The sequence below is a fragment of the Miscanthus floridulus genome, chromosome 11 (genome assembly GCF_019320115.1).
Source record: "Miscanthus floridulus cultivar M001 chromosome 11, ASM1932011v1, whole genome shotgun sequence".
NCBI lineage: Eukaryota > Viridiplantae > Streptophyta > Magnoliopsida > Poales > Poaceae > Miscanthus > Miscanthus floridulus.
Window position 1 is genome coordinate 40228086 of NC_089590.1, and position 10550 is coordinate 40238635.

Consider the following 10550-nt stretch of genomic DNA (forward strand, 5'->3'; position numbering starts at 1 on the left):
CGAGGTAGAGGGCTCGGGCATTGTCTGGAGTAGCATCGCCGCTGCTGTGACGTTCTGGCTAGCGCGATTGAAGATAGGGGGTTGCTCGCCCCCTTCATCATTGTTGATGCGGTGGTTGACGTCGTGAGCCCTCCGTTGGGCTGCTCCGCCATCACCGTGACCCCGCTGCTCTTGCTCGAGAGTGTCTCGGAGCTGCTGCAGAAGGAGTCAGTCTTGTTCGACCTTGGCCTGAAGCTCATGGAGCTGCTCTAGGTCTAGGCACCGAAGTTCCTCGGGGGTAGGATTCTCGTTCCGCGCCACCGAGGGCTCAACGTGTAGAGGTGTGGCGTCGCCTGCCCCCTCGTGGGACAGGAAGCGACTACCTACCCCTTCATCCTCATCGCTCGCGCTTGGCATCCTGAGCTTGACGTTGAAGCACTCACGAGTGGGATCGTAAGTGCCTTTGTCATCGGAGTCGGAGTAGCCGAAGCAGTAGTCGTTCGCGGCCATGAAGCGACGCATGGCTTCAGGGTCACGAAGCCCAGAGAAGTCCGCTCTGGCCCATGCCTTGTCCTCCTTCGAGGAGTCAGTGTGGATGTGGGTCAAGGTTGTGGCGATGAGGTTGAGGGCGAAACGTTGGTGGCGTCCTAGGGGCTCCGCGTGAGCAGAAGCATAGGCGGTAGTGGCATTGCTCAACTCGAAGGGGTACGGGGATGGTGCCATCGCCAGGCTCCGCTCCGCCAGAGTTGATTCCTCAGGAGGTGGTGGGGCAGAGCTTGATGATGGGGCATCGCTGTGCGCCACCAGCGTCTTTCCCTTGCCTAGGCTTAAGCTGGACAGGTCCCCAACCAGGGACTCTATACCAACAGCCGAGTGTGGGATACTGGCGGAGTGCGGTGCGTCGCCCTAAGCTTGCACGGTGTCAGGGTGGTCCGGCCCGCGTCGTGCCTGGCGAGCGTGATGAGAGCGACGGCCCGGGCGCCGCCTGCGCCTAGGCTGCCGGTGCGTGATGTCGTCGTCGGTTGGTGGGGCTCTGGGTGTGAGGAGTACCATATCGTACTCACATCCTAGAGACATGAACTCTAGGCTCCCGAACCAGATCACCGTGCTGAGACACAGTGGTCGCACGGGGTCTGCCATCTGGAACTTGTTGGCATGATTAAGCTAACACGCAGTATCTCCCCTACCTAGCGTGCCAACTGTCGGTGTTTTGGACTGGCAGGCCCTCAATTGACTAGTGAAAGTGTACTGCGTGCCCCTAATCTCGGATAGTGATGCAAAGAGACACAAGGTTTATACTGGTTCAGGCAATAGGTGCCCTACGTCCAATCTGAGGGAGCGATCTTGTATTCCTTGCACCAAGGTGCTTGTACTAGGGGATTACAAGCTGGGCGAGAGAGGGAGCTTGTCCTAGGTCTCTATGTGGAGCGGCGTGGGTTGCTTAAGATGTTGATCTCGTGCAGCGAGGAAGAGTGTGTGTTACAGAGCGTTGCGCGTTGCTTGCATGCGTGGTGTCTGTCTATCTTCGTGTGTCTCTCTTCATCCTAGAAGCGGCCCCGGTCACTCCCTTTTATAGTCGAAGGGAGGCACGGGGGCGGTACATGGGTTTGCTATGTGGCATTCTGTGAGCGGAGGCGGCATGTTCGGACCCTGCAGCTTGTCACTGTGGCGGCACGGTCGATGGAGTGGTCTTGTCCTCGGTGCACTGGAGCGATGCGCCGGTCGCGCCCGATCCTGTGCAATGTGGGAGCTCCTATGATGGCTTGACGCAGGGCATGGCGCATACTGTGGACGACGTGTCGGTCGCTGTATGTTGACAACGTAGAGAGCCGAGGCCCAGTTGGTGCAGAGGCTAGACCATTGTGGGGGGCTCGGCGGGCGTGAGTCTTGAGGCTACCGAGACCTCGAAGCGGATAGCCGAGGCTCGGAGCGAGCAGTTGGTCTTTGTACGTCGATTCTGAGGCTACAGGGACCCGAACATGACTCTCCATGCCGCACTGTCCTTGGAGTAGGGGTTAGGCAGCACAGTGCAGCATGGGTGTCAGTCATGGGCACAGTGCCGAGCACAGCGGCCGATAACCCCTGCCCCGTTCTGTCCTAGACGGCATGGCATTGATGTGACTCACGTCTCGTCAGCCACTCTGTTGTATCAAGCCGACATTCGGCTGATGTCCCGGGAGTGGTTGAACACGTTAGTTGGACGTGACGTCCTGTCAGAGAAGTCGGTCAAGGCGGAGGCGACGGGGTCGTTGTCGAGCCAGCCTTGAGCGAGGCAAAGAATCGGTACCTCATCCGAGGCCTTATGGGCGGGGCCTCAAACGAGTCGGAGAATCGGTACCTCGTCCGAGGCCTTACGAGCGGGGCCTCGAGCGAGGCAGAGAATCGATACCCCGTCCAAGGCCTTACGTGCGGTGCCTCGGGCGAGGCGGAGAATCGGTACCCCGTCCAAGGCCTTACGTGCGGGGCCTGGGGCAAGGCGGAGAATCGGTACCTCATCCGAGGCCTTACGGGTGGGGCCCCAAGCGAGTCGGAGAATCGGTACCTCGTCCGAGGCCTTACGGGTGGGGCCTCGGGCGAGGCGGAGAATCGATACCTCGTCTGAGGCCTTACGTGTGGTGCCTCGGGTGAGGCGGAGAATCGGTACCCCATCCGAGGCCTTACGTGCGGGGCCTCGGGCGAGGCGGAGAATCGGTACCTCATCCGAGGCCTTACGGGTAGGGCCCCGAGCGAGTCGGAGAATCGGTACCTCGTCCGAGGCCTTACGGGCGGGGCCTCGAGCGAGGCAGAGAATCGGTACCTCGTCCGAGGCCTTATGGGTGGGGCCTCGAGCGAGTCGGTGAATCGGTACCTCATCTGAGGCCTTACGGGCGGGGCCTCGAGCAAGTTGGAGAATCGGTACCTCGTCCGAGGCCTTACGGGCGGGGCCTCTAGCGAGTCGAAGAATCGGTACCTCGTCCGAGGCCTCGTGATTTTGCTCTGGGCCGAGCCTGCTTCGGGTGAGCCCGGATATTATTCGAGGTGGGCTGGGTAGTCTAGCCGAGCCACGGATAAGGTGGGGGTTTACCGGTGGTTGTCTCTTAGTCCCGATTTTTATAAGGTCTAAGCGATTTTTTCGGTTCTTGCTTAGGGGACCCCTTTTTATGGTACCCGACATGACTACTTTTAGGCTTGCATTCGAAGCATTTGTGAGTGCATATACTCTGGTTCATTGTAAGTCATTGGCCAATATATAGTTCTGTAAATTGATTCATGCATTTTGAGTAAGTCATTGGCCAATACAAATTATTGCAAGTCATTGGCCAATGTACAGTTATTGTGCTCTGTCCATGTTAATATCCCCTGCTTATGAAAACAAAACAAAAAATATTAAGTTAAATAATTGTAATTAGCAATAATATAAATTGCAAGTATTGAGCACTACAATTGTAGTTCTGAGCATATGCAATGTTTGAAAATTTAATTACCTCATGAGTATAATTGGCACTTATAATGTTTGAAGCAATTTTGTAACAACTTTCAATGTTAATTTTCAAATTCCTTGAACAACCAAGGCATTTCAAAAGACAATTAATTATCTTACAACTTAGTAGTTCATATATAATTTAATGCCACCAGGTCTGACCAAATATACATGTAGCAGTTGTACAATTCTATCTATTGAGCACGACACCTATACATGTAGCAGTTGTACAATTCTATTTGTTGACTCAAACTTGAACCCTTTTCTGCATTTTTTCCTGTTCAAGTTACTGGATTATGCCTTTCATGTATTCTGTAGCTCTGCTTCTTTGGTCTATGATTTTTATTCATGTGGCCCATACGCCATTGACTAATTCCATTGCCAAGTGTTACCATATAGTTGCAGCAAATATGTATCTACAAAAAGAAAAAATATAGAGCCGATTATTATACTCCAATAGAAAAAAGAGATGTTTCATAAAATTGGGACACACATGGGCAGTTGTATATTATAAAAAATATTGGCAGGCTTTTGGGTTGTGTAACCTATTATAAAAAGTATCTTTGTTGTAGTAGTATATAAATTCTTTGTTGTCTAGCAACTCATTTGTGATTTATGATTTGTGCCAACACACACCTTTTTTGTCCTTGTCTTTTCATAGGAAAAATTTTGTCTCTTGTGATCTATGCTAAAACATGTTGAAATCTGTTTTTGTGATTTGTTAGGATACTATTATATGCTGACCTAGGAACTTGGTTCCACTTGTTGTTGTCCTGTAGTATGCTTAGGAATTCCCTCCAAAAGACAAATCGATTGGTTTATAGGACAGTTTTATTCCCCAGTTCTAAATTGGTTAAGTATCATGAATATAGGTTTATCTGACATGGAAGTTGGTTTCACATGATTGTTGACTGGGCTTGTTTTGCTTATCTGTGCCAACAGACCAATGAATTCGTAACTTAGGACTCTAAGAGCTACCATTGTAAAGCTACTGATATCTTTGTTTATGTGTCCTGATATTTCTATGCTTTAACAGATTTATACTTTGTTCATTCTGTAGTCCCTCGAATTTTGCGGTGGACCCAAATACTACTAGCATTGAATATGTTCATGTTTGTCTCATCGAATTATTGTCACGACTTTGATAATTATCTTCATGCTTTTGCAAGTTTGTAGGAAATGTTCTATTGCTGCTCCTGTCCAGTATCATGATTCATGAGGGACCAAGGCTACAATGTGGGCTGTTATTCCAGGTGTAATATTAACTCTCCTCCATCAGCTTCGTCAATCGTTTGCAACGAGGGACCAAAGCTACAATTGTGTGTAATCTTAATATAACTACAGTAGAGGCTCAAACCCCTCATGTTCCTTAAAGAAAAGAAAATAACAAATCTGCACGAACAAATTAAAGTAGCAATTTCATACATGAATCGACACAGGTGACGCGAGAGTCATGCCTGCCATACCAAATGTCGGAGTCGCGTGATGTCCAGTAACTGAACTGCACTTGCTCACCACCTAGCTAGACACTTCTAATAAGATGTAACCAGCTAACTGAACTGGACAAACAACTAACAAGCACATGCATGCCTAGAGTTTATTCAGCACAAAATACTAGTAAGCTTGAAATATTAGTAAGCTTGAAATTTTCTATTTGTTTTAGCATATTTGTCCAGCTACTTTATCAAATAAATAAGACTATTTGTTCTTATTCATCAGTGTGATACATGTGCCTAGGTCATCATGTACTTATAATCTTTGAATTTGTGAACCTGGACACATAGAAATGTAAGTCCCTAGTTATATATTTGTGAATCCCTTCATACTTCTAATAAAGTGGAATCCCATTTTTATCTGAACATCATATGTAAATTGTTCCTTTGTGAAAAAAAAATCAACTGAGTACTTTAGTTTAATTTGCATGTGCTGATGTGGATATTCTGAACCCTGTTGACTTTGCATTGCCCAACTCTTATATTGGTTATTTTATACACTTTGTGCAGCTACCGTAGCAAGAGAACTTCTCTCTTTGATGGCACTGAGGAGGGTGGAATCAGAGCAACATCCTATTCTTCCCATGAGATAGATGAGCAAGAAAACGATCGAACTATTAATGGACTGCAGGATCATGTCAGCATTCTCAGGTTACATTTTAGTTTAGTGTTGTCAAGTTTAATAAAGTTAGAATGCTCTAGTGTAATAAATTTTGGTGCACATATATGTTCCCTAGTAACTGTCGATATGCCATGTTCTATGAAGAATCACAACATGCGACAACTGTTCCTTGGAGCTGAACATTGTTGGACAAATCACTCGCTCCTTTCTTAGACAAACACCCTTGTTTCTTGTTTTTTTTCATAGGCCTAGTTATCCATCTAGGTGTCTCTCTCATTTACATAATTGCAATTACCAATAATGTAAATTGCAGCTGTTGGGGACTGCAATTTATAGTTCTGAGCATATGCAATATGCTGCCTGTAAGGACTATTATGTTGTTAATGGCATTCTGTTTAACCTATTTTAGTGTCTCTATCATGAAAATTTGCTAATATAGTATTATGGAAATTAATATCACGCTACACTGTTGTGTACAAGGAAACTGAAATGTGTCTCTTCTTCTTAATTGAAACCACAACTAACTCACAAGCTGACAAAAAAACAGTGAACATATACAGTATAATTGCATTAGCAGCAAGTACAAGTTGCACTATATCAAATGTGCAATTTTCATATTTGTGTTTCGTAATTTATTTACAATAGAAATATAGCAAATGCAAAACAGATATAGGCTCCGTTCGCTTCGCTGAAAAACAAGCCGAAACATTGTTCCGGCTGATTTGTTGCGAAAGGAAAACACTGTTTCGGCTAAAAAAATAAGCTAAAAAGTACGGATTATAAGACAAACGAACAGGGCCATATTTGTAATTTTAGTTGAGGATTAGTTGAAGATTCTGAGTGGTGTGGCTCCACAGTTACTTTTAGAAACTGGCCCAGAAAATTCGATGTGTTTGTGATTTCTGCTAGCTACATGTGTGTGTGATCTCATGCTCTCTATTTTGCACTATGCTCTCTATGTTTCTAGCCTTTTAGACCACGTCACAACCCTCAAGTACTGGATCTGCTCCTTATGCACAGTAAGCAACCAGGGCCACGCCCTGCTGGTGGAGCAAGCACAAACAGCAGTCCATCTTTACCATCCTAACTTTGTTTTATAGCTCCCATGATTACAGATTCCATAGATCTACGTTCTCCTAGTCTTTCATCTCAGCTGCTAATTTGTTCATTGTTGCTTCTTCAGAGTAATTGTTTACCAGAGAAATTGATTCAAAAGATTGGTGTACTAACCTTGGCTGATGAGGTATGAATCAGACTTGCAGTGCTTGTTCTTCAAATTTTCTTTGCAATCTAATTTCTGCCCCATGAGCAGAGCAGAGCTTTTCCCCACGTAGAGGAGATCTATTTTGTTTGCTTTACTTCTTTCACAAGCCTTATCTGTTTTATTCCTATGGATTTTCTGTTGTTGGGTTGTTTTTATAGGCTGCTGCATATTTCATGGGCCACTTTCTCATTTTAGTTATTGGGCTCTACTATTTTAGCTTTCAGCCGCACAGAAATTATAACAGATCTGCTTTGTGTGGGTCTTCTTTTAAAAAGTGTTTTACATGCAGCTACCAACCGTGTGCTAGCTTGTGCTAAAACATACGGTTTTTGCTCTGTTGGAAATCATGTGTTCTGCAGGCAGCCAACAACCATGTGTTAGCTTGTATTAAAACACACGGTTTTTCTCTGCTACAAATTATGTGTTTTACAGCCAGAAAACAACCATATGTTAGCTTTTGCTAAAACACACAGTTGTATAGCAGACAGACTCTTCTTTTTCGTGCCTCCGCCCATGATATTCTTTATCGAAGCTTTTGCTAAAACACTGTATACAGACAGACTCTTTTTTTCGTGTCCCCGCCCCTGATATTCCTAATCGAATTAGGTGCAGGCATGCAGCGCAATCTCTAGCTTCTGGAGAAAACATAGGTGCAGAGTGGCGTACGTGACGAGCAATTGGATGATATGCATTGGGCGGCGAAGCAATAGGGCAAGAAAGAGATGGCCAATCGAGGCCATGGGGGGAGAGAGAGCGGTTGAGGATGAGACGCCTCACCTTGCTTTCGTAGCCTAGCCTAGGTACGCACCGGTGACCGATCGAGCACCGCAGGCGTAGGATGGCAGCAAGTGATCGGTGGCTAGCCCAGCCGTGAATTAACTTGCCTACGGCGGTGGCCATGGACGTAAGGTAAGACTGCTGGCAGCTGGCGTACGTGTTCCACGAGCGTCGAGCACGCGCGTCGTTCTGGGTGTGGTCCGTCCGATAGCGCTGCGCAGCGATTTCATTTCCTCGAAACCCATCCATCCGAAGCTCATGCTCATCCAGCGGCCGGATGCAGCACGAGCGCGGGTAGCTCGCTGCACATCGACGAGAGTGGTGCGGACGTGCAGAGTGCATTATTTGGGCAGGGAAGCGTGTCGTCTCGTCGCCATCAATCAGGCAGGCGCCGCCCGCCCTCCCCCAGTAGCGAGCTCCACCGCGCCTGTCCCTTCGCTGTCTGTCCCGGCGAGCATCTTCCTTCCCAACCCGTTCTTTTCCGCCGCGACACCGCCAATTAGGGCAATCATGCTGTACCGGAAACAAAGATTTCACCGAGAGATGGATGGAGCTTTGCGCACAAGTCACTAAACAATTAGTAGAATTAGTACTAGCAAATAATTGGCCAAGAGGCTAGTGACGTCTTTAAATACTCGCGTCTTTCCTGAGTACTTGTAGCCTCTCTGGTCCTGGTGCATTCTCACGGAACTCGGAAGGCTCCTCCTCAACGGTGACCGCAGCAGCAGCCTCTTCCTCTCCCGGCACCATGCTCTGCTTCGCATTGACCGCCTCGTCGTCCGGGCGCCGCGAGCCTTGCCGACACCACCGAACGTGACTCGTCCGCCGGCCGTCACCAGCGGATCAATCGTTTCGACGCCTAGAGCCCCGCTCTGCAGCCGACGCTCGCGGCACGCGCGATGCCTCCTCTGGCGCAGCCGCACGGCGACAAGAGCAGCAGCTCCAGCGGCAGGCATCAGCGGCAGGGGACGTGGGCCCCGGCGGCTCAGCAGCGGTCGGCGTCGTTCCACGGGCGCGGGACGGAGCAGCAGCGGCACCTGCAGCGGCAGCAGAAGCAGAGGCCCAAGACGCTGCCTGACCTGCTCGCCGGCGTCAGGGGAGCGAGCTTCCGTTCCTCCGGGTACCCGTCCCCGCCCCCGGACGACGGTGACGTTGGTGACACGGGGAGGACGCCGAGCAAGGTTCTGGTGAGCGTGGCGGTGCAGCAGAGCATGTGGCCGCTGCACGTCATGGCGTCCGCCGAGTGGACCGTGGCGGACCTGGTGGCGGCCGCCGTGGCGCTCTACGTCAAGGAAGGCCGCCGACCGCTGCTGCCGTCGGCCGACCCGGCCGCCTTCGGCCTCCACTACTCCCAGTTCAGCTTGGAGAGTACGTTCCTTGAATCTCCAATTCTCCTCGGGATCACGCTACGTTTTGATGCATGCGATTCTATGGCTAAACTAAACGGGCAACTAAAATGCACTGTCGCTCGCTCTCTGTTCTCATTTCACATCAAATCGATGCATTCAGTACATCATGCGCTGGCCCTGAAGTCAACACTTATCCTCATTTTCTTTGAGTTGTGGCCCGCACCGTTGAGTGACAAGTGGTTGCCACGGTCTAATCAAGATAGCAAGGGTGCGTTTGGTTGGATACTTGGATGAGATATGATCATCTATGGTCAAATACTGTTTGATTCACAGAATCACGGACGAGCTAGATATAGATATCCTTGACAGGGGAATCCCATCCTCAGATGCCAGATATCCTTGCCACCAAAAAAATTATCGGCCGAGCTCATCCATGTTTTCTAATCTATCATTAGTAACTAAATTAAGAATCATTAGTATGTTACATTATTATTAGTTATTATGATGATAAGATAAACTTCGATAAGTGCTAATATAGTGATTAGGGTATGTTTTAAGCACCGATTAGGATAATAGTAGTGCTAATTGAGATATTCATGTTCAATTAGTGATTATCATGACAAAATTAGTGGTAGTGCATATTTATTACTATATAATTAGTTGTCATTATTTTTAAAATAATAGATGTAATTAGTAACTATTGCCATCCCATCCACCTTATCCATCCAACCAACAGGAAAAAAACAGCTTATCACATCCATTCAACCAAATAGTAAGTACAGCTAAACTCATTCCTAAATTCATAGATAGCCATGTCTCATCCAACTTCGCATTCGCACTAAAGCCAGATGCACCCTGAAGCCCCGTATGCCGTATGCCGTATGCTTAGTTCTATCAGCTGGAAGCCCCGTATGGCCATATGGGTCCCGACTCCGGACTAAGTAGTAGCACGGTTTTCAAGGACCAAATTCAAACCCAGTCAACTTTTCTTTTAGAAATTTTCAACTAGCTCAGATAGTACTGCAATAAAAAAAAAGTCAGCTAGATATTTGGATGGGCTTTCTAGTGTAATTTGCACATGTTTTAGTCTTCCGTTGACCATTTCGTTTTGTTTTTAATTATGCTTAGGTCTGAACCCAAAGGAGAAGATTATAGAACTGGGTTCCAGGAGCTTCTTCCTGTGCCCAAGATCTTCTGCTGCCGGTCAGGATGCTTCATCGTCCTCCGGCACAGCAAACGGGGTCATCAGGGCGGGGTCAGGGAAAACACCGGCCTGGCTGAGCTACATGCCGTTCTGGCCGACGATGTAATTGATCGGCTAGCACCCAAAACTTTTCCACCCAAGTGACCAAGCATTGGTTTCCAGGAGACAGGTCCAAAAGACTCTCCAAGTATTGCATTTGTGAGACAAATGGCTACAAGGAGATTTGTAAATGTGTATGTTTTAGAGGAGATGAGACAGCAGTGTGTATGTGTGTAAGCATCTTGAATGGTGCAGGTGCGATCGTGCAAATCATCTGTGGCTCATGTTACACCCGAGATTCAGGAAAAATATCAAATGTTAATATAATTAAAAGTTTAAAACAGTTTTAATGGCGAAAAATTG

At 47.8% G+C, this 10550-nt stretch overlaps 1 protein-coding gene across 1 annotated transcript; it reads left to right on the forward strand.

The window, feature by feature from the left end:
• Nucleotides 1-8248: 8248 nt before the first annotated feature.
• On the forward strand, nt 8249-10530 carry LOC136493337 (uncharacterized protein At4g22758-like). Its single transcript, XM_066489411.1, has 2 exons — nt 8249-8963; nt 10073-10530. Exons 1-2 carry the CDS (start codon nt 8495-8497, stop codon nt 10252-10254), a joined length of 651 nt encoding a protein of 216 aa, XP_066345508.1. The 5' UTR covers nt 8249-8494; the 3' UTR covers nt 10255-10530.
• The last annotated feature ends 20 nt before the right edge of the window (nt 10531-10550 follow it).

What these genes read in the sequence shown, in the direction of transcription:
- LOC136493337 (XM_066489411.1), top strand. Translation starts at nt 8,495, where the DNA reads ATGCCTCCTCTGGCGCAGCCGCACGGCGACAAGAGCAGCAGCTCCAGC. An exon ending in CTCCCAGTTCAGCTTGGAGA is followed by an intron (nt 8,964 to 10,072) that starts GTACGTTCCTTG and finishes AATTATGCTTAG; the next exon opens with GTCTGAACCCAAAGGAGAAG.